The sequence below is a fragment of the Lithobates pipiens genome, unplaced genomic scaffold (genome assembly GCF_037356315.1).
Source record: "Lithobates pipiens isolate NorthernLeopardFrog02 unplaced genomic scaffold, aLitPip1_a1.2 Scaffold_10, whole genome shotgun sequence".
Classification (NCBI taxonomy): Eukaryota; Metazoa; Chordata; class Amphibia; order Anura; family Ranidae; genus Lithobates; species Lithobates pipiens.
This window is the reverse complement of record NW_027507686.1, coordinates 232,980,665-233,005,877: the sequence shown is the minus strand read 5'-3', so window position 1 is coordinate 233,005,877 and position 25,213 is coordinate 232,980,665. Positions and strand designations below refer to the sequence as shown.

The following is a 25,213-nucleotide window of genomic DNA, read 5'->3' as shown; positions in this document are numbered from 1 at the left end:
GCAACCCTTTTTTTAAATTTTATTTGTTTGGTCCCTTGAATGCCTTCTCACGCTGCTATCCACAGTTGACAAAAAAGACTGCGATTACCTGCGGTTATGCGCATATAGCTGCGCTACATCGCACCTGGACGTATTCAATTCTATTTTTTCTATTCGCACTGAACCGCATGTAACGAAATCGCAGCTAAACGCAGTGTGTGAATGGGGCCATAGGAAAGCATTGTGTGCTTTTAGCTGCGGTAGAAAAATAGAAAATCCGCAGCTAAAAGCACCATTCTATCAGTCCGTGTGAAAGGGGCCTAAGGCTGGGTTCACACTGCTGCGGGGGGAGATCCGGATGTGATTCGCACCGCAAATCACATCCGATCTCCGTAGCGCTGCGAGTTCAGCCATACAGATAGTATGGCTGAACTCGCAGCGGTCCCGCAGCAAACTCGCACGGGACCCTTTTTTTCGTCCGCAACAGAATCGGATCGCATGGGCGTTCACACCATGCGATCCGATTCTTGTGCGAGTCGGCAGATCGCACTGCGATATGCGATCGGATCTGGGGGTGTCATTAACATATCATTGACACTCCCAGCCGTTCGCATAGGGCAGTGTGAACTGCCGGCGGGAGTCGTGCGATGCGGGAAAACGCCGCGGATTCGCGGCGTTCCCGCATCGCAGCGGTGTGAACCCGGCCTAAGTGACAATGATTTCATCACTTCCAGTTTCAGAGCTGTCATTCCCTGGCTGTTATAGCCAATCAATGCTTGGTTAGCTGCGCTGGAGGACAATGAGTGCTCATAAACCCCTGATGTCTCCATAAAGAGGACCTGTCACTGCCCACTTATTAGCCCCCTTGTGATAGCAATAAGGTTATATGAAAAAAAATAAAAAATTTAAAATCAAAAATATAATGTGTAAGCATCCCCCCTCCGCTCACTCACAAATGCCAAACGTACATGTAGGTCCCGCATGCATATATAAACAGTGATTGCACCATATATGAGGTCTCTCTGACGGAGTGAGAGTAATAATTCTAGGGCCACAATTCATAATTAACTCTAAACCAGTATCCTGGTTTGCTTTTAAAGCATCCCCTCTGGACAATTTTGGGTACTGTGGTTTGTCGCAATTTCACAGGCATATGCAATATTAAATCTCAACATATTTGGTTTCTATTTATCTTGTGATATAAAAAAATTGCAACAGCCATCATTTTATTCTCCGGGGACTCTGCTTTCAAAAAAAAAAAAAAAAAATTACGTTTGGGGCTCTAAGTAACTTTCTATCAAAAAAAGCTTTTAACGTGCGTGAAAATTAAAAAAATTGCTCAGGACAGCGGTTGGTTCAAACTATAAATGCATCTAGACTTGTAACAAACACGTTTATAAGCATTACCAAAAGAAACGTATAAAAAATAGCAAACAATGCTTCCAAAACAACAAAGAAAAAAAAAAAAAAGCAAACCGCTGACCGAGCATCATTATTTACAGCATGCTGTACAAGTTATGAAATGCACAAGGGACAGAATGCAGCCTTGGAAGAGACATGTACAGTAAAAACAAAACCAAAATGCAGAGAGCGGCGACCACAAATGAGAGCTTTGTTACAGTTAACGCCGGCTGATTCATAATCACTAAACCGTAGGCTGAGGGATCGAGGCCGCTGTAAAATTACTAGGTGAAAACCCGGCAGGTCTCCACTCGAAATTTTAGTTACTCTGAGCGGTTACATTGCTTACCTGAAAATAGTCGGTGATAAATGAGCCCAGCTCGCTTTTCAGCAACTGTCTGCAAAAAAAAAAAGAATGCAAAGTAAAAAGAAGTGCATGAATACATATCTGTGAAGGTTCACATTGATCTGGTCATGGTACAGCTGGAAGCAGTGAGTCACAATCTACGGCACTCGGTGTGTAATATTGAAGGCTAGGGATGAGCGAAGTGATTTTTGAGAAATCAAGTCTGCTACAAATTTAGATTTCCACGAAAGTACAGGCAAAAATAACATGAAAATGAAAAGCCCTAAAGCCCCATACACACGATCAGAAATTCTGCCAGCAAAAGTCGGATGTGAGCGTTTGGTCAGAAATTCTGACCGTGTGTATGCTCCATCGGACTTTTGCTGGCAGCATTCCAGCCAGCAAAAAGATTGAAAAAATTCCGATCGGAAATTCCGATCGTCTGTACAGATTCCAACATGCAAAATTCCTACACATGCTTGGAAACAATTCGACGCATGCTCGGAAGCATTGAACTTCATTTTCTCGGCTCGATGTAGTGTTGTACGTCACCGCGTTGTTGACGGTCGAAAGTTCAGAGAACTTTTGTGTGACCGTGTGTATGCAAGCCAGGCTTGAGCGGAATTCCGTTGGAAAAATCATGCAAGATTTTTCAGACGAAAAATCCGCTCGTGTGTACGGGGCATTAGAAAATTAAGGAAAAACTGTTTTTGTGGCAATATTTAGCTTCAATCCAGATATTTTACCCAAAGTATTTTTTTCTGCCACTAAATATCCTCAGTCTGTGGGCTAGCATCATTCAACCCACTTCTTCTGAGCCCAAGTCATCCCGGACAAGCCCCCTGCCTGTGACTGGACAGTGAAAGGAGAAACAGCACAGTGATGAGCTTTATTTCTTTATCACTCCGTTCTCTAATATCAGCTTATCGCTAATTTGCTCTTAGCTCTGCTTCTTCCTCTTATACTCCAGCCCTGCTGTATAGGGACTGTGAGAGCCCGATATCAGGTCAGAATCAAATACTTACACTGCACCTATTTAAAATATATATTTATGTAATAATGATTTATGGAGCTGCATACCTTTGTGTCTTTACTATCTGCCTAGAGTTCAGAGTTAAAAATGGAGCACCATCGAAATAGGGATGCTCCGCTTGTCTGCCGCCACCCCCATGGTGACACATTTGGCACCTTGTGTGTGTGTGGGGGGGGGGGGGTACCTGGTTTTGACAGGTACCCGCTCTCAATTTTTGCTGAATTTGCCATGGCACACTTAGCCGGAAGTTCAGACCTTGCTACCCTCGGCCCATTGAGAAAGCACAGTGCGATTCGCGCATGCACAGTAGGAAACTGGTCGTGCAACAGCAAGGCTTCAATGCCGGTTTCCCTTGCCCAAGATAGCAGTGCAAACATCGGAGGGCCGATTCAAGAATCGCAAACCTGGACAGGTAAGTGCCCTAATAGTAAAAGTCTACAGCTATAGTATTTGGGGGCTGGAGCTCCTCTTTAAAGCGGACCTTCAGTCATTCTTTCAACTTTCCATCTATTAAATCTTCTGCCCTTGTTGTTTTAACTTTGGATAGTAAAATATATATATATATTTTTTTTTTTGCCTTATACAGCCATCATGCACAGCTGGCTCTCTATCACTCTCGTGAGAGTTTGCCAGGAAGGAAGTGAGTCATAAGAGGGCCAATGAGAGCTGCATATCTGGAGGTGTGCCTCTGTGTGTGTAAATCCAGGAAGTGAACAGGCAGCAGCTTCAGCTGCCCACAGTTAAAATGATTGCAGCCAGACTCAGGGGAGGGAGATTTATGCAGCATATTTGGCAAGTACAGAATGGCAGTATATATAAAATAATATGCAAAGTGGTTGAAGGGAAACTTCAGAATGGCAAAGATGTTATTACAAATTATGTAAGCAGACTGCAGTTCCTCTTTATGCAGAATGTGCTTAGAGGTGTTTACAGAAACTTAGCATTGTTGTTTTGCAATGTATTTTATTTATTTTTTGGATAGATTTTATTGTCCTTTTTACTAAAAAATATACAAGGGAAAGAAAATCAAACATAAATATTTGTGTTTTTTTTGTTTTGTTTTTAAAACCCTTATTGACTTTCTGTGAAAGAACAACAGATTAAAAAAAAAAAAAAAAAAGGAAAAAAAACAAATGGGCTTGAACTTTAATTATTTTAAACTTTTTTCCTTTCTGTAAAAATAAAGTCAAATAAAATAAAAATAAAAACATGCAAGGGAATGCCCTTAAAAGCCATATAAAATGCACCTTTGAAAACCACTAAAGAGGATCTTGATTCTGCATTCTCCATTGACTCCAATGCATGCAGCCAAAATGGCAAAATTTGGATAAAATGTCTAGAATTTTGATGAAATTTCAGCAAAGAGAAAAAAAAGTCAGTCTTGCTCATCCTCGGTGAAGACGTTTCACCAATCATCCAAGTAGCTTCCTTAGAGCTTAGAAAGCCACTTGAGCAGAAGGTGAAATACTTTCAGTATTACAAGTCCAGCTGAAAGTGAAGACTACGAGCTGCGTAAATAAGCGATATCAGTACTTGTACCCTTCAGAGTGCTATTGACAATTTTTAAGGAATATGCCGATCTGATAAAGTAAACCTCTACATTTTCTGTAAATAATACCTTTTATATAAAGTAATTCTCATAATAGTTCTTTGGTACGCTGATTAAAAAAGTGTATATACATATGAGGCAATTTTAATTTAAAAAAAAAATAAAAAATTCTTGAAATTTTTGAGTGGTGTTGGTGGTCCATACTTATGTGCCCACTTCTCTGTCTGTTACTTGAAAATTGAATAGAAATCTATTGCTTAAAAAAAAAACAACTCAACCCTGACCATTTCAGCAGTGAGCGTACAGGGCTATTATTTTTATTATATATTTTTTTTTAAATATGTACAATTTTTTTTTGTGGTGTTCATGGCCCCATACTCATGGGCCCACTTCTCTGTCTTTTACTTTGAAAATCCAATAAAAATTTATTTCTCTTATTGGACTCTGATCATGCCTCTACTCGTACTGTACTACGTATGACAGTGCATCGCACAGCCGCGCAGAGTATTCACGTGTGTGAATGTCATGTGGTGCCAATGCAGCGTTGTCCGGTGAGCCCAGGACACCCCTATGGGTCAGATTCTTGATGCCCTGGGCTCACTAGGTATGGGCTGAACAATGCTGGGTGTCATTCAACCCAAAAAGAGGTCTGTCTATGGACCTCAGCATGGAGTCAGAGACAGCGATGGACAGAAGGCAAGTTATATTTCATCAAGGGCTTGCTTATAATTTTTTGAAACATATTTAAATAAAAAAAGTGTATTTAGGCTTTAAGAGAAATGTTCTAAGCCATTAATACAGCACCGATGCTGACGTCTGTTGTGGTTTGAAGAAGGACTCTTTAGCTGACAAGTTTGCTCTAAGACTTAGAGTCTAAGTCACAGTGATGGGAGCATTATGCTTGGGGCTCTTTCTTCACATTTTGTCTGGTGATGGAAATCATTCTTGGCCATGTGGCATGAAGTAATGCAACCAATTCTGAAGTTTTACCGTTTGCACAATTATTGCCAGATTGCATAACCTGAACTAATCTGCAGTGCAAAAGGTCCATGTCTGTTTAAAGGGACACTAATGAATGTTTATTATTCTTTTATTCCCATAATATTTGGTAATGTCTTCTGGCAATCCATAAAGTGGACCTACAATTCTGGTAAGGTCAAAAGTAGACCTACCACCTCTGTGAAGTCCAAGTGGGACCTACCACTTCTGTAATGTCCAAGTTGGACCTACCACCTCTGTAATGTCCAAGTGGGACCTACCACCTCTGTAATGTCCAAGTGGGACCTACCACCTCTGTAATGTCCAAGTGGGACCTACCACCTCTGTAATGTCCAAGTGGGACCTACCACCTCTGTAATGTCCAAGTGGGACCTACCACCTCTGTAATGTCCAAGTGGGACCTACCACCTCTGTAATGTCCAAGTGGGACCTACCACCTCTGTAATGTCCAAGTGGGACCTACCACCTCTGTAATGTCCAAGTGGGACCTACCACCTCTGTAATGTCCAAGTGGGACCTACCACCTCTGTAATGTCCAAGTGGGACCTACCACCTCTGTAATGTCCAAGTGGGACCTACCACCTCTGTAATGTCCAAGTGGGACCTACCACCTCTGTAATGTCCAAGTGGGACCTACCACCTCTGTAATGTCCAAGTGGGACCTACCACCTCTGTAATGTCCAAGTTGGACCTACCACCTCTGTAATGTCCAAGTGGGACCTACCACCTCTGTAATGTCCAAGTTGGACCTACCACCTCTGTAATGTCCAAGTGGGACCTACCACCTCTGTAATGTCCAAGTTGGACCTACCACCTCTGTAATGTCCAAGTTGGACCTACCACCTCTGTAATGTCCAAGTTGGACCTACCACCTCTGTAATGTCCAAGTTGGACCTACCACCTCTGTAATGTCCAAGTGGGACCTACCACCTCTGTAATGTCCAAGTGGGACCTACCACCTCTGTAATGTCCAAGTGGGACCTACCACCTCTGTAATGTCCAAGTGGGACCTACCACCTCTGTAATGTCCAAGTGGGACCTACCACCTCTGTAATGTCCAAGTTGGACCTACCACCTCTGTAATGTCCAAGTTGGACCTACCACCTCTGTAATGTCCAAGTTGGACCTACCACTTCTGTAATGTTCAAGTTGGACCTACCACTTCTGTAATGTCTAAGTTGGACCTACCACTTCTGGATGACAGAGCCATCTTTGTTCAGGTATCAAAGTTACAATGTTGCTCTCCAATTGCTGCAAGAGAGGAGATTGATGAAATGCCACCTCCTGCCAGTAGCAGACTGATGGCATCATCTCAGCCTAGGCAGTTACTTGGAGCTCAAGGGCCGTTTCTTTAAATGTACTTTTCTTGAAAAATTGTACAGCACTGTAGATTGTGACATGTCAGGAATTTGTTCATGCAAACTTGTATAGGTCACTCTAATATGGATCAATAAAATTCAACCTTTACATTAAATAATAGCACACATTTCAGAAATAACAATTCACTTAATTTTTTATAAGCAAAAACTTTTTTTTTTGCCCATAAATGAAAACGCAGAAATTGATTCTTGAGTTCATATGACGTAAAGCATAGGCACCAGGCTTCCACCAAAAAAGGGGGGGAGGGGGGGATTATAGCACTTCGGTAGTTCATATTACTGTAACTTACGACATTTTATTCCAGAGAGAGGGACCATTCCATTTTAAATCTTTAAACTATTAAGGATCGCAAAAAGGAGTGAGAGGGCCCATATGGCTCAAAAACATCAGTTTGGCATGTCCTGTGTATGGCTTTCAAACAGAGCCCGTCTGGTAGACTTATAATAATATGAGGATCTGCCAGGCATAACCAGAATACAGAGACTGGAGGATTTACTAAAACTCCAGCCCTCAGAAATTGGTGCAGCTGTGCATCAACTTCAGTTTGTTCAATTAAGCTTTCACAATAAAAGCTGGAAGCCGATTGGTTTCTGTGCAGAGCTGCGTCAGATTTTGCACGCTTCAGTTTTAGTAAATCTCCCTATGTGTATAGAGCAAAAATGTGTGCCCCATCCATATAATCCAATTTTTTCAAGAATATATTAAAATAATTCCAGGTATGGATATTTTATACATAGTTACGTTGATTCGGCTTGGACCATTGTAACTATGCAAATAGCATACCTGTGGGATCCCTAGAAGCTGGAAATCGCTGATGAAGACACCACTACTCAGGGCCGGGATAAGGGGTGGGTAGGAGGGGCGGCTGCCCTGGGCTCAGTTTTATACTGTAGAGATGGAGGTGCCATCATTCTGACTATACCCCTGACAGGAGTAGTGACAGCGGCATCACTACCTCCGTCAGCCAAGTGCTGGGACTAGTGAGGAGGCTGTGCTCTCTATCTCCTCTCTGCCACGGTCCTTTAAATGACTCCACTTTTACAAAAAATCCTCCTATTGACAAGCAGATGATTCCTGGGTGGTAGTATCCCCTAGACTCGCATAAAATGGGGGTCCGGGCACAGTTTGGTATCTTATCCCTGGGAGCTGGATGACCTTGTCCTGGCACTACCGCTACTATAGTGCTCTCCACTAGATCGAGTAAAAAAAAAAAAAAAAAAAATGGCATGCCTGCAATGTAAACACAAAAGCTACCGAGCCACATTTGGGATCGCATCGCAGGATCCAGGAAAAGTTACGATTGCAAAGTCTCCCTGCTGTGTCCGCGGGCTGTCTCCTCCGCCCGATTCATCACAGTGCCGGGCTCCATTCCCTGCGAGCACGGGGGGGGGGGTTGGAGAATGGAGCCAAATTCAAAAAGTTAAAAACACACAATACATACAGTACACTGTAATCTTACAGATTACATTACTGCATCACATTATTTCACATCCCTTTTGTCCCCAGTGGTTTGTCCAGTGCCCTGCATGCAGTTGTATTATTTATACTGTTCTTTCTACCTGGAAACCTGAAAATGTCCATAGCAACCAAAAAGTGTCACTTTACATCAAAAACGGTTTTAGACCAGCTAGAAAACAGAGATAATAAATTAGAATCACTTGCAGAGTTGAGCGATAGTGAATCGTGGGGAAATTCATTATCAAACACTGAAAAGTAACAACATCGACAATTCTGCAACTAGCAAATTTCTGTGTTTTTGATTTGATTACATTATTGAATAAATTCTATATAATATTATTATTTGTTATACTTATTTATAGTTATTTATTATATTATAATTTATGATTTTGTGTTTCAAAATTTATCACACCCAGGATGTCTACTAGACACTTGTTTGGACAGATTTAAGTGTGATATTATTCCTAGGAATTACAGGCCTACAATATAAAATGCCAAATTTCCATGCAAAACAATGTACTGCTTTGAGCATCAAAAATCTGACATAATCTTACCACCAGGGAGGTTAACAGCATAGGAGAGTGCACCCGGTGTGCTGGATGTGCCTGGGCACACCCTAATCATCCTGTGCAGTTCTGATTTCCCCTGCTTCCTGGTGTCCCCTGTGTCCCCCCTGCAGTGCTGCCAGCTTCCCTCCTCTCTTCTCCCACCAACTGCTGCGAGGGATGTTTCAGGATGGAGAGCGGAGGAAGGGGCCGGTAAATATTTCATTTACCGGCCCCTTCCTTTCCTGAATGAACTCGGTGAGTGATCTGTACTGGTCGCTCCTGTGTTTATTCATTCTGCTGCACTGACACTGTCGGCTGCTGTACTGACACCGCCCTCTGCCCCACCGACACCGCCCTCTGCCCCACCGACACCGCCCTCTGCCCCACCGACACCGCCCTCTGCCCCACCGACACCGCCCTCTGCCCCACCGACACCGCCCTCTGCCCCACCGACACCGCCCTCTGCTGTGATAATATACACACATGCATGTTTGCATTCTGGGGTACACACCCTAATGCAATAGGCTGCACACACCAATGTTTAATGGATAATCTCTGATACAGCAGAGTTTCACACGGTTCTGTCTTCTTCCATCCCCTGTAACTTTCCATTGAGCTCATCCCCCCCAGTTGCATTCTGATTTTCCGTCAGTCATGTGACCAAGGTGTGACCCTTATGGGTCCCTAAATGAGCAGTTAGCAGGAAGGTGAGAGTCACACATGTGTGGGAACAAAGCCTGGCGTCTCTGTGTGAACCAGCAGCCGCATTCCCCAGCTGCGCCCCACCATAGCGTACCTGACGTTCTCGTTCAGGGTGTAGAGTTCGTTGGCTTGCAGGCCCCCTCCTTTGAACACGTTGATGACGGCGTTCTGCACACTGAGAAAGGAAACCACGAGTAAATTAGTGTGTCACATCTGTCCCCCCAACAGCACAGCAATACTACCAACATTCTATAATAGGATTGTTTCATCGGACTGCAATGTGTGCAGGTAGTTTAAAGGAAACTTGCAATAAAGAAAAAGTCTATTTTTGAGCTCAGCTTCTGAAAATGATCACTGCCTGGCTGTCATGTTGACTAAAGTAGAACTAATTCCCTATGTTAAAAACTGCGAACAGGCAGCTTCTTAATTGCAGATGACACATAGAATGTCTCTTCTGCAATTAACCACCTGCCTACCAGGCATTTTCACCCCCTTCCTGCCCAGGCCATTTTTCAGCCTTCAGCGCTGTCGCACTTTGAACAACTACGTGGTCATGCAACACTGTACCCACATTCATTTTTTTTAAATCATTTTCCCCACACAAATAGAGCTTTCTTTTTGTGGCATTTAATCACTGCTGGGTTTTTTAATTTTTACTAACAAAAAGAAAAAAAAAGACAGAAAATGTTGAAAAAAAAAAAGTTTTTCTTAGTTTCTGATTAGGTGGCACCAATATGCGGCAATGGGCGGCACTGATAGGTAGCACTAATTAGCAGGCACTGATAGGCAGCAGTAACTGGCATCACTATTGGGCACTGATTGGTGTCACTGATGGGTGGCACTGGGGGGCTTGATGATCAGTGCCCTGATTAAATGTCCAGGTGTTCCCTGCGAGGAGATGCCACCGATTGGCTCTCTTCACCACACACTCTGTCAGTGTGAGACGATGAGAGCCGATCACCGTCATTTTCCATGTACATGTGACCGGCTGAGATTGGACACAGCCGATCCCATGGTTAAAGAGTCGCGCGATCGTCTCTTTACAGAGATCGGGGTCACGCCATGTCCTAGCAACACAGAGAGGCTGCAATCACCGTTCATATGACGTCCACCAAGAACGAGACCTGCACCGTCCCTCCATCATTTGACCGTGGACGTGAGGGAAGTGGTTAAAGTGGTTGTAAAACTCAGACATGAAATATGAACAAAGAATATCCCTCTATAATTTTCACGTATCTCAATTAAGAACCGTTTGTGGGTTAATTCACTAACGGTAAATAGTCTGTGCACTGCAAGATCTGAGGGGAACATAAAAAACTGAATTACTGCTTGATTGGATGATAAAAATGGACAGACACAAAGGCATCCAGTGAATCCCCTCGCCAGTGTTTCAACAGTACAAACAAATGGCCACTACCCCCACCTATAACAGGCCTTTGCAGCAAGGAGCACATGGAAGAACGACGCATGCAAAACAAAAGCAAAGAAATTCCAAGCTTAATTTACCGACCCGCCTACAACCAACTAGGGATGCAATGGATCGTCACCGATCCGTGATCTGAATGGGTCACCCTGTTCGGATCGTCACACGCCGCGATCCGCGGCCTTGGCCTAGCTCCGGAGCGGCGGCCATCTTTGTACACCCAGGCCGTTTACAATGTGATCGCTCCGTCAAATGACAGAGCGATCACTTGTGTACTGATCTGTGGAGGGGAGAGATCCGCTGTGGGCTGGATTTGTAGTGCCCACAGCGCTGCTCTGCGACAAGTGCAGTCACAGCCATTCCTCCACACTCTGCCAATACCCTGCCATACCCAGCCAATACTCTGCAATACTCGGTGATACCCAGCCAATACTCTGCAATACTCGGTGATACCCAGCCAATACTCTGCAATACTCGGTGATACCCAGCCAATACTCTGCAATACTCGGTGATACCCAGCCAATACTCTGCAATACTCGGTGATACCCAGCCAATACTCTGCAATACTCGGTGATACCCAGCCAATACTCTGCAATACTCAGTGATATCCAGCCATACCCAGCCAATATTACAGTGGGGGAGATGGTGGATATTACAGTGGGGGAGATGGTGGATATTACAGTGGGGGAGATGGTGGATATTACAGTGGGGACTATATGGTGGTGGAATTTTCACAGGTTTTTGCAAATTCAATTATTATTTGCTGATCTGAAAAATGATCCGATCCGTGACTCTGATCCAAGGAACTATCCGATCCGTGAGTTTTTTGATCCGTTGCACCCCTACAACCAACCAAATTACCCTCCAGGCTCACCTGCCCTCTGCCTATTTATTATACTGCATGTGCTTCCACCATGGAGGCTTTTTAAAAATTTAGAGTTAAGACTGCAGAAAATACTGTAATTGCAAATGCGTCTCAAAATTCATAAAAAAAATAACTGGAAAAAAATAAAATGTTTTACTCACCTCTAAATGCCTGTTGCTAGGGGGTCCCTCGTAGTCTGCCTTCTTCAATGCCCAGGCTGGTGACATCACTTCCCCTCACGCCGTACAGTCATCTGGGACCTGTCACGTGTCTCAGATGACTGTGCGGCATATCACGGTGCCCGGCGCCGCTTGCGCATGCGCAGTGGATGCCCGGCTGTGCCCACAGTAAGAATGCCGGCGCTGCGAGCTTCGTTCCCCCGCATCGCTGGACCCTGGGACAGGTAAGTGTCCAATTATTAAAAGTCAGCAGCTGCAGTATTTGTATTTTTTTTTTTTTTTTTTTAGGGGGCACCCCACTTTAATGCATCCTATGCATCGAGGTAAAAAAAACACCTGTCAGTCACCGGCCCCCCAGCCCCCCCATTTTACTTACCTGAACCCCTTTATCTGTTTGGTGGGGACGTGCTATTCCTCACTCCATGGGGTCCCAGCTCTTGACTGGATAGATTGATAGCATCGCAGCCATTGGCTCCCGCTGCTGTCAATCAAATCCAATGACGCGGGCGCTGGGGGGCGGGGCCGAATTTGGCCTTCGTGTCTATGGACGCAAATGATGGACTCGGGAGCGCGCCCGCAAGGTAATACAAGTGGGGCTTCAATCCCCCGCATCGCTGGACCCTGGGACAGGTAAGTGTCCCATTATTAAAAGTCAGCAGCTGCAGTATTTGTAGCTGCTGACTTAAATTTTATTTTTATTTTTTTAAGCGGAACTCTGCCTTAAGGCTGCATTCACATTTTGAGATTTGCAAACATGAAATTCGCACCACATTTGCACACATTTTTGCGTTGTACACCTAGGACCCTACGTGCGACAAATGTGTCAAAGTAGCTCATGTACCTTTGAGCCTTGTACATCTATTAGCGTATGTTTTGCTGCATTTTCTCACATGCCAAATGTCTTTTTTTTGCTGCATAAGTGGTGCCATTAACAGTAAATGGCAACACAAGAGAGACAAGTGTTTTTCACACATTTACAAAAATGTTAAAGTGTGAATGCAGCTTACATTTTTATTTTTATTTTTTACAGAAAAGAGCAGAGCAGTTTCAGTAACGCCGTGTACACACGACCGGACTTTTTGACAGCAAAAGTCGGACAAAACTAATCCGTCGGACCTTTGTTGTCGAAAAATCCGACAGTCTTTAGATTTAGAACATGTTACAAATTTTTCCGACGGACTTGAGTCCGGTCGAAAAATCCGTTCATCTGGATGCTAGTCCGACGGACGAAAACCGACTCTAGGGCAGCTATTGGCTACTGGTTATGAACTTCCTTATTCTAGTCCAATCATACGTCATCACGTTCGAATCCGTCGGACTTTGGTGTGCTTGTGTGTGGCCAAGTCCAGTCGTTCGGAAAGTCTTTGTTTATCAAGGTACGTTTATAAACATGCTGGTTTTGAAGAGGTTAAAGCAAGCTCACGGCTGCTTTAATTTTTACAATTGGCGAAGGTACATGTCATCCAGTTATCTCTAAAGCTAGAAGTTCTCTTTAAGGGAAACAGTTGTTTCCTATGTGTCCCATTCACACTGCAATACCTCGCAGCGCACTGCAATGTCAGGCAGCGCATCGCGCAACCCAACATTACAACAAATGAAGTGTATGTTTTGTACACTTCAAATAAAGCTGGTACAAAAAAAAAAAAAAAAAAAAAAAAAAAAAAAAAAGGATGGTACGTTGCACTGAATCATGACCTACAAAACTACACTGCCCCTAGCCAGCTGCTCTGCCGTTTAACAGTGCTGCAGTGTGAGTTGGCCCTTTATAGGGCTCTAAAGGTGTGTCACTGTGGCACCACAAGCAGTGGTTCCTGGCCTCTTTCATTCCTCTGAGGAGCACAGGACCATGGTCAACAGTGAGAAATTTTACAGCAAGAGGTGATTGGGGAACATTCATTCCCTGACCCCCCCCCCCAGCAACGAATGAACCCGGAAGTGGCATGTATTATGATACGTCCGAGTTTACAGCTGTCATTCCTCTGCTACTGTGCTTGATTAGCTGCAGTGGAGAGCAGGGAAGACATAGAAGAATTACTAGACCCCTGATGTCTAAAGAGGACCTGCCACTTGCCCATGTTATCACATAGAGCAGGGATCTCCAAACTTTCTAAGCAAGGGGCAAGTTTACTATCCTTCAGGCTTTAGGGGGGGCAGTCTGTGGTCATTGGGAGTATCCCCTTATTGGCTTTAATGGAAGAAATAGTGCCCCATCGATGGTGTCAGTAGGGGGAAATGAATACAGGTGTGCAAGTGCTTCCACCTTCTCACATCCCAGCAGTGGCGGCTGGTGCTCAAACTTTTTATTGGGGAGGGGGGGGGGGGTGTGCGCAAACAAACTGAAAAACTCTGACAAATAAAAAAAAAAAAAAACATAAATTGCAGCCTAGCTGTGCCCATCAAATGCAGCCGCCTCTGTGCCCATCAAATGCAGCCGCCTCTGTGCCCATCAAATGCAGCCACCTCTGTGCCCATCAAATGCAGCCGCCTCTGTGCCCATCAAATGCAGCCGCCTCTGTGCCCATCAAAAAATGTTTCATGATGCAAAGTTTAATACACTGCAAGTAGATTTTAAGTCAATCAATATCGGGATCTATTTTGACAATCTTAACAGGCAAGAAAAAGAAAAGCATCAAGTGGTTCTCAAGCAAAAAAACAAACAAACAAACTCAGACATAGATCCTGTATCTGTTGACTGTAGATATTGCGAGGCCCAAGCACTGGGGTTTTCAACATTACCATCATTTTCTTCTGCAAATAGGCACCGCTCACTGGCACAGAGAAACAGGAAGTGACGCTCCGAGGGAAAGCACCGCCCGCCGGTGCCAAATCAAAAAAAAAAAAAGAAAAGGAAAAAAAAAAGGAGAATGGAGTGTTCAGGAGCATTACATTGCGCTACAAGGCAGCAAAAAAACAGGTAAATGAAGAGTCTCATCTGCAATCACATGATTGCATTGACGTCACGCTTCCCATAGTGCACCGTGTCCATGCACGAACACAGTGCACTTAAAAGGAAATTTTATTTTTTTAAGAAACTTTTTTTTATTTTTTGTGACTAGCTATTGGAGGGGGGGGGGGGGGGCTTTGCACCTGTGCAACCCCTATTAACGGGCCACCACTGCATCCCAGTAGGGGATATGGTGCCTCATCACTGGTGTCAGTTGGTGGAATAGTGCCCCCCAAGGGTCAGATAAAGCCAAGCGAAGGGTCACGTCTGGCCCCCGGGCCACAAATTGGAGACCACGGACAAAGAGGCTGGTTTCCTCCCTTGTGATAGAAATAAAGTATAAAAAAAAATCAAAAATAAAAGCACCCCCATCAGCCCTGTAAAGACTTCATTGTACAGGCTTTTTTTTTTTTTTTTTTTTTTTTGCTGGTGTCTGAGGCTTTTTTTCTAGCCAACAAAAAGCAAATTACTAATACAAAAAAAAAAAAAAAAAAAACACTCCCATTGAAAATTATTGGAGCCAAAACTGTTTGAAGCCCATACTTTGAGCTACAAAACTTGAAGTGACACTACCCTCAGGGGTGCACAGGGTACAACTGGGAACCCTGGGGTTTTGGAGTTTCAAGCTTGTACTACAAAATGCTTAGGTGTGAATGCGCATCCAAAATAATAATTTAAAAAAAGTAGACGTCTCATGAAATCTGCTGATCTCTTTTCTATTTCACACTCTGTATAAATTATGTTACAAAAGACGTTATAAAATAGCAGTTTTAAAGACCAGGTTTTTTTTTTTTTCCTTCCTAAATTTTGAACAAACATTTTTAATCTGGCTGCAAATCAGTAGGTTCGACTAGAACTATATAGTTTTTCTAGATGAAATCTACATATCTGAAATACTGCACCTGTTCCAGAGGACGCTGGAGTTGAGCTGCAGAACCTGGCGGTTGGCGTAGAACCGTGACAAGTCACTGAGAGCCGGGGAGCTCATGAACCGCGGCCTGGGACGCCGGAAGGAGCCCATCTTGTTGAGCTGCACGGCAAAGTACGGCAGAAGGGTTTGACTCCCGGTCATGCGGGCAACAGGGTGAAGAAAAACAGGAGTAGCTGGTCCTGCCGAGGGTGGCCTGATGAAGCAGCAGCGGGAGAAACGTTTCCAAAATAGCTGTGGGTATAACAAGCATTATTAGTATATCATTATATATATAAAAAAATATATATTCCTATGAAAAAAAAATTTGTAATATATAGTTGGAATATATATAATATATAGTCATGTTGGAACAGGAATGGGCCACCCCCAAACTGTTCCTACAATGTTGAGAGCATGAAATTGTCCAAAATGTCTTGGTCTGCTGATGCCTTAAGAACTAGAACTAATGGGCCAAGCCCAACCCCCGATAACCCCCCTTCCAGCAAATGATTTGGACCAGTGCACAAAGCAAGATCCATAAAGGCATAGATGAGCGAGTTTGGTGTGGAGGAACTTGATTGGCCAGCACAGAGTTCTGACCTCAACCCAATAGAACACCTTTGGGATTAATTAGAGCAGAGAGAGACTGAAGTAAGTACTGAACTAAAGTAAAAGTGAAAATGTCCAAATTGGGCCCAAAGTGTCAATATTGTGTGTGGCCATCATTATTTTCCAGCACTGCCTTAACCCTCTTGGGCATGGAGTTCACCAGAGCTTCACAGGTTGCCACTGGAGTCCTCTTCTACTTCTCCATGACGACATCACAGAGCTGGTGGATGTTGGAGACCTTGTGCTCCTCCGCCTTCTGTTTGAGACCTGACCTCAACCTGATAAAATGCCTTTGGGATGAATTAGAATGGAGACTGTGAGCCAGGTCTTCTCATCCAACATCAGTGCCTGATGTCACAAATGCACTTCTGGAAGAATGGTTAAACATTCCCATAGACACACTCCTAAACCTTGTGCACGGCCTTCCCAGAAGAGTTGAAGCTGTTATAGCTGCAATGGGTGGGCCAACTCAATATTGAACCCTTACAGACTAAGACTGGGATGCCATTAAAGTTCATGTGCGTGCAAAGGCCGGTGTCCATAATTAATATATATATATATATATATATATATATATATATCATATATACACACACACATATACATATATATATATATATATATATATATATATATATATATATATATATATACATATACATATATATATATATATATATATATATATATATATATATATATATATATATATATATATACATACATACATACATACATACATACATACACATACATACACACACACACACACACACATATATACACACACACACACACACACACACATATATACACACACACACACACACACACACACACATATATACACACACACACACACACACACACACATATATACACACACACACACACACACACACACACACACATATATACACACACACACACACACACACATATATACACACACACACACACACACACATATATACACACACACACACACACACACACACATATATACACACACACACACACATATATACACACACACACACACATATATACACACACACACACACACACACACACACATATATACACACACACACACACACATATATACACACACACACACACACACACACACACACACACACACACACACACACAGTATTTCACAAAAGTTGTATAAAATATTACACACAATTAAAAGGAAAAAAAAGCCTCATTAGCCTCATAGCTTCCGTTTGTTTTTTTTCCCCAGAAACATCATTTTAGCTTTGCTTAAAACAAGATAAAAATACAGTATCTCACAAAAGTGAGTACACCCCTCACATTTTTGTAAATATTTTATTATATCTTTTCATGTGATAACACTGAAGAAATGACACTTTGCTACAATGTAATGTAGTGAGTGTACAGCTTGTATAACAGTGTAAATTTACTATCCCTCAAAATAACTCAGGATTAAGAGGGCCCTGCTCAGAAGAGCTCACAATCTAATAAAAATGCGGTTTAACAACTATGACAATATTGATAAACAATTCCTCAATGTGTTTTATGTCTTTATTGTATTCATTTATAAAAATGATGGCATGGAGAAGTCCAGGTATAGGTGACACTGAGTTATTTAAGGGGATAATAAAATAAAAATGAATAAAAAAACATTACAGCATTCAATACTTCCCCTTACCCACAATACACAATGTTATCAGTTTACTGGCAGACAACAGATCGGTGTCACGCCTGTTCACATCACAAACATTGTAATCCTTGTTCAGAGGAATCTCTCCATGGAGGAACTAGTTAGAGGTGAGCACACAGAATAACTTCTTATTTTCTGTGAACAAAGCTTCAAAGGAAAACCAGCATCATTTTTATCCCATAGTCTTTGTTTTTTTAGGTTTTATGGTTCACAATACAAATTATTTGCAAATAAACACTTCTATAAAGTGCACCCATGACCTGCAATCCAAAGAACATTACGGACTGTCCAAACAGAGAGCAAAGAACCAACAGTTCTGCTTTCAGATTGTCTGTAAAATGAAGTTCTTTGCAGAGCAGGCAGAAAATGAGGAATGATGATAGATGTGCCTGACTCACGGCTTTAAAACATTTAGCTTTGTCTGGCAACTGTGCTTTAGCTATTGAGCTTTGTAACCAACAGTTTTTGGGGGTTTTTTGTTTGTTTTTTAAGCACAATCATTGAGACGAGCTGTGTGAAGTAAAAAAAAAATAAAAAAATCAAATTTTGGTTTTAGATATATTTTTATGAGCCACTCATGTCTGTATTTAGTCTATGGAGCATGGCGGGGAAAAAGCACAGAAGATATCTTTCTGCCAATTTACTAGGAGGAAAACTGTAGCAATCACACATAAAAAAAAAAAAAAGCCTGATCCTGTTTCACAATGATCCCTGGGTAACAGTGTCTGTGGATGCCCCATAAGACATTGGGGCCAGATTGTGAGACTGTCATCTAAGGCAGCGGTCACCAACCCTGTCCTCAGGGCCCACTAACAGGCCAGGTTTGCAAGATAACTGAAATACATCACAGGTGATATCATTTGCTGCTCAGTGATTGCAGTATTCTAGTCTGCTCCCTCCCCCAAGGTAATACATAAAACCTGGCATGTTAGTGGCCCCTGAGGACAGGGTTGATGACCACTGATCTAAGGTCTGTGTTAAAATCGTTGTTGGTGGAGTGCTGGACCCAGAAGTCAATATAATCTTGAGCGATCTCTGGTTTTAGGAGGCAGCTCTCTAACATACAGGTTATCCCTATAGGGTCCCCAAAGCTGTAAGAAGAAAGAGAAGAAGATGAGAGCATCATAACAGTTAGATTTAATAAATGTGATGAAAGATCAGTAGGTAAAACCCAAAGTGTTTCAGGAGCTCACACGCCCCCTTTATCAGGGCTTGTGCTGTGAGTGATAGAAGGAATATTGGCCAATCAGAATAACAGATGAAGTATTAAAATTATAACAGAACAGGTATCAGATTTATCCTCCCTATAATTGAGTCCACACAGTCTTTTTTTGAAGGCTCAAAAAAAATTGGGGGACTGGGAACTTAGGAGCCAACGACAACCCTTCATGGTAGGAACACATTTCTGTGGGCTAAAGAATGTGCACCACGGTGTTGCATTAAATTGATGGTCATGGTAAAAGGTAAGAGTTCCAATGGACATTGTTTATTCTATTGTTCTGCTACAGGCTGCACCCTCCTCTCCTCTCTCCTGGTGTCAGAAGCAGGCTCCCCAGGGTCGTGAATATCTTCACATCCAGCACACTAGACCACCCACAAAAAGGGGGAAATAGCTGCTCACCATAAAACCCAAGTTTTTTTTTATTAAAACAAAACAATGAAACGATTCTGATTAAGCTCTTTAGGAGTGAAAAGTGTTAGGGTTGCTTGTGCCAGGTGGACCTGCTTGTGCATCGGGTTTGTTTCAATAAACTCAACCTTCGCTTTTATGGGGAGCAGCTATTTCACCCCTTCTTTTCAGTAGACTAGTGTGCTGGATGCTTTATTGTAACATACCTTTCATATCTTCCAGAATCAAATTCCTTTTCAGCTCTCGCCATGCAGTCTCTTGACAAGCCAAAAGGTGTATAGGAAGTTGGTGCTGGAAGACTTCCTTCTCCCAGACAATGTAGCTCAATAACCTTCAGCATTGTGTTCCATGGAACCCTAGGGTTCCTCCAGAGGTTGCTAGGGATTCCTTGATCAATGAGCAATTTCTGCCTCTCAGATAAGTTCCCACTGACACCAATGACTTTTTTTAAATATCTGACATGCCCCATACACACCATCAATTTTTCCTTCAGGTTTACCAAAACCATGTACTGCAAGGGCCTGCCTGATTGCATACAAATGGAAACTCCGAAGGTTTGACCTCATATTATATGGTTTTGGTAAATCTGAAGGAAAAACTGATAGTGTGTATGGGGCTTAAGAGTGTGATTCTTTCCAACGACCACAAGTGTAAGGAGCATTCTTCCCACTGACCATCAAATTAATGTATCGTGAGTTATAGTAATTTTTAGCAGGCGTTCCATGATACCAGAAAGTTACAGTACTTCAAGGGTTGCTGTGTGTTGAAAAGGTTGAGAAAGGCCGGTCTAGCTTGCGTCACTGACTGCAGCTGTCTGAAGTGTGAAACATCTCCACTAAGGGCCACCAGCCAAACACATCTTCATACTGGCCTATTGGGACAATGTCCCCCTGGCCTCCAGCCAAGTCCTCTTCTGTACCAAAGGTCGTGTGCCTACAGGCTTGGCCCTGGGTCTATGGGCACCTTTAGGACTGCAGGAGCTTGGCCGAGATTTCTGCTGTACATAGAAAACAATACTCCCTTAACTTTTGCAATGTGGCGATTTGCTTTGTTTTATATCTGTGCATCCTTATTTTCTGTTATAACTGAATCACCAAAACTAACAGTTTTTAGATGTAATGAGAGATATGCGTGCCAAGACTATTTGTAGAGTTTGTGAAACTTTTATCAAGATGAAAATCGAAGCTCGCAAACTGCTCCCTCCCCGTATTGTAACAAGCTGTATTTCTCATCTGTGCTGCTAGATAAGACATACCTTCAGAATTGACCAGAATAGCAATAAAGAAAACTGTATAGATGGGCATCATTACATATTGCAAAGAATTTGGAGTTATTGATTAGCTTTTATACATGTCAATTATTAACTGGTAGAGACCTGTAATCTGGAAGTTTTCAGTTTATAACAATAGAAAAGGAATTAAGAGGTGGGAGGTTAGAAAAGAGACACAGTCACATGGAAGGGACGGCCACTGCTGTACAGACTTGGGATTTGCAACGTGTTGTGTAATGTGCTGTAAATTTTCTGCTAGGCAAAAGGTAAACTCCAATCAAATGACAATTTTGTATTGAAATTATTCAGAAAATATTGTGCTTTAACAATGTTTTATATGACCACAATTGCCCTAGACCATCCCCAAACTGTGGCCCAAGGGCCAGATGTGGCCCTTTGTTAGCCTTCATCTGGCTCTGGGAGCCCTATTTCTCACACTCAATAATGAGGAGGCACTATTCCTCCAACCGACACCAAAGATGAGGCACAATGCCTTCAAACGACACCAAAGATGGGGCACAATTTCTTCAACCGACACCAACGACGGGGCGCTATTCCTCCAGCCAGCGACGGGGCGCTATTCCTCCAGCCAGCGACGGGGCGCTATTCCTCCAGCCAGCGACGGGGCGCTATTCCTTCAGCCAGCGACGGGGCGCTATTCCTTCAGCCAGCGACGGGGCGCTATTCCTCCAGCCAGCGACGGGGCGCTATTCCTCCAGCCAGCGACGGGGCGCTATTCCTCCAACAATGGGACACTATTCCTCCCACCGACACCAAGGATGGGGCACTATTCCTCCAACGATGGGGCATGATTCCTCAAACTAGCACCAATGATGGGGGCACCATTCCTCAAATCAGTGCCAATGATGAGGCACCATTCCTCCAGTCAACAATGGGGCACTATTCATCCAATAGACAATAACGATGGGGCACCGTTCCCCCCACTGGCTACAGGTGCTATGCTTTTTTTATTTTTTATCTCCCAGTGACCACCAAGCCTGAGGCACTATGTACTCCCAATGAGGTTAGGGCTTTCTTTACTCCCACTTGTCATAATCTGCCCCCCTCCCCCCACATCCAAAAGGATAGTAAACTGGCCTTTTAAAAAAAAAAAAAAAAGTTTGGAGACCCCTGCCCTTGACCAGCCTTTCTCAATGCTTTTACCCCAGAAGAACCATTAAAGCAGAACTCCAGGCAACTGGAAAATGATCCCTTGCAGTGGGATGCTGCTCCTGTACTGCAAAGATTAATAGCCTGTTTTGTCTAGGGGGGTGAAGAAGCAGTTTTACTTACCAGCTCACCCAGCAATTGCTGCCAATCAATGCTCTGGTCCTTGGCTATGGATTGAACATCAAGACCGTAGACTGTTGAAGCATGGGAACCAGGTCTAGCTTCTGAGAGAAGCAGAGGATTGGCACAGCCCCACTGCAAGGGATCATTTTAAAGTCTTAAGCACTACCTACAAATAGACCACACTCTCCGATTACCAGTAAGGGCTTTTAAAGCGGTAGTAGACCTCTGCCTTACCTAAAAAAAAAACAACAAAAAAAAAAAAACACAACCTGCAAGACAATAACAATACATTTAGACTGAAGCCCTCCAGCAGTGCGCTGTCACCGCCAACATGGATTACATCTTCCCCCAGTCTTTCTACCGGGTTCGCTGGCTCTGGTCCTTTGAAGTCCTGAAGAAGTCACGGTTTACAGCACAGAGCTCTGAAGAGACGGAACGGATCTGCCGTTCCTTCAGAGCGCATGCACCGGTGACATCATTCTGTGTGAATATCTACTAAACCAGTGGTTCTCAACTCCTGTCCTCAGGACCCACTAACAGGCTAGGTTTGCAAGATAACTTTTATATCATTTTCTGCTCAGTGATTGCAGTATTCTAGTCGGCATCTCCTCAAGGTAATACTTAAAATCGGACCCGTTAGTGGGTTCCGAGGACAGGAGTTGAGAGCCACTGTACTAAACAGGGCAAGTTTAGGAGATATTCAAGGTACCTACAGGTAATTCTTAGTAAAGGCTTACATGTAGGTACAAGTTCAAAAGCAGACTTTGCTACCACTTTAAAGTGGTTGTAAACCCTTTACAAACCACTTTGGCCTACAGGCATGGGCGTCCGCAGAACTTTTTCAGGGGGGGGGCATCATTTTAGGGTCACCCATGCACCTCCACTTTTCGACAATGTCATTATCACGGTCAGAGACTGCAGACGTAGTACAGTTCCTAAGATTAGTAATGGATAATGTCCAACAGGCCCTTTTACCAGACCCAGCGAAACTACAGCAGTGATCCCTCCGGCTGGACAATTGATCACTCTGGGTCCCCCGGGGGCGACTCTGGTCAGTAGTGTAGTATGTCTGTAACCTGGTCTCTCTGGCTTCCGCCTGGCACACTCCTCATTCTTTGTTCTGTACCATTCTCTCCCTCAGCTTTTTTCCAGGCTGCAGTCTCTCAATCTCTCTCTTGATCGAGCTGTAGCCTCCTCCCTGTGGAAAATGGGGCTACCAATCTTTTTGACTACATGTCCCATGATGCTCTCCTCTCCTGGTCTCCTTTGATTGGCCCTCAGTTATGGCCAATAGGGAAGGAACGGAGCGGGCAGGAAGCCCGGATAGCGTCGCGACTGTGCTAAATTTAAGATCTGGTTCCCAATTCCAGGGGGGGGGGCACTTGACCCCCCTTGCCCCTACCTGCGGACGCCCATGCCTACAGGTAAGCCTAGATTAAGTCTTACCTGTAGGTCCAAGAAATATCTCCTAAACCTACACGGTTTAGGAGTTATTTGACAAAACACAGGCACCGCTGTGTACGCCGCTGTCAACGGCGATATGCCGCAAGTGGCGGCTCCCGTGCGCATGCGCAGGAGTGACGCCATCGCGGCCTCGCCGAATGACAGCTCTGGAGCAGCGAGACCCACCGAGAAGATGGAGGCTCCGTACACAAGGGGACAGCGGTGGCTTCGCTGGCTCCTGTGTCAGATAAATGACACATAATGGACTACATAAGTAGTCCATTATGCTTTACCTTTGCAGGGAATCAAAGAGGAAGTAAACCCATCAGGGTTTCCTTCCTCTTTAAAGCTTCGCTGAGTACCGAGTTCTTTGTCAGACACACGCAATTTTAAGGCTTGACATGTTAGGTATCTATTTACTTGGTGCATCCTCATTTTTTATATTTAAAGGGTATGTTCACTTTTACAGAAACATCTATGAGGTCAACTTACACAGGACCCCCTCCTCACCCCCCGGGTCCCACTGACCTGGAGCCCGGTGATCACCCGCTATGAGACATCGTATAGCCGCCTTACCAGTCCGGGGCTCAGAAATCCCCTCAGCATTCTAATTGGTCGGCGCAATCACATTGGGCATCGCTAACCAATCAGATCTCGCGTAGCCTGTCCTGTCACTGCAGGCGAAGAGGAGAGAAATCCGCAGGGATTGCAAATCCCCTGACGGGTAAAGCGGCTATACGAGCCGTCAGAGTGGACGATTGCCGGACTCCAGAGTAAGTTTAATCTTACAGATTTTCTGTAAAAAGTAAACACGTTAACCAAAAAATTGGGTAATATATGGAGTTTGTGTTGCCTAAAATTAACTTGCATGTATTTTTTATTTTTTACATATCATGCGACATAAAAATACGGAACTACTGCTATTTTATTGCAGAACTCTCTCAATTTAGATTTTTTTTTTGGGGGGCATTTTTTCTTTAAAACAACACACAGGCAATATCGAAAAATAACAAACGATATTCACACTATTTATCACCTTCCCTGTTCTCCTACATTTGTTTTGTTTTTTGTTTCAGAAGACATTTTTGTCATTGCTGCAGTCTACAAACACTGGAAATAGAAATGTCCATCAAATCGCCTAAAACAAGAATCGGTGTTTGCCGAGTTGATCTTGGTATAACATGATTTTGATACTACAATCATCCCAGTTTAAACATCAATGTTTGAGAACAGCAATCCAGACTCCGGAGCATGCAAAAACAGGAAAAAAAAAAAATATATATTATATATATATATATATATATATATATATATATATATATATATATATATATATAGTGGAAGCACGCTCCCAATTTATTCTATAAAAAGCAAGATTTTTTTATTTTACTCATTCTTTCATTTGTTGATCTTTTAGGCCTCATGCACACAGGACATTTTACCGTGGCTATTATGGGGGGGGGGGGGGGTCTGACGTTTTTTTTTCCTGCCTCTGAACACCCCTTCAGGTTATCTTATGTATCCATGCACACATAGGCGTTTGGGGGAGTTTAGAGGCAGAA

At 43.4% G+C, this 25,213-nt stretch overlaps 1 protein-coding gene across 2 annotated transcripts in view; it reads right to left on the bottom strand.

The window, feature by feature from the left end:
* PRR5L (proline rich 5 like) overlaps positions 1-25,213 on the bottom strand; it is a 113,516-nt gene that overhangs the window by 48,998 nt on the left and 39,305 nt on the right. Inside the window, exons 1-4 of one of the 2 annotated variants that reach the window (XM_077463081.1) lie at positions 22,209-22,305; positions 15,709-15,968; positions 9,490-9,570; positions 1,730-1,778 (exon numbers count right to left, since the gene is read on the bottom strand). In XM_077463081.1, the coding sequence (XP_077319207.1) occupies positions 1,730-1,778; positions 9,490-9,570; positions 15,709-15,878 (300 nt within the window). In that variant the 5' untranslated portion in view covers positions 15,879-15,968; positions 22,209-22,305. Of the gene's footprint in view, positions 1-1,729; positions 1,779-9,489; positions 9,571-15,708; positions 15,969-22,208; positions 22,306-25,213 lie in introns of those variants that run through there. The other variant, XM_077463072.1, reaches the window with a different exon arrangement.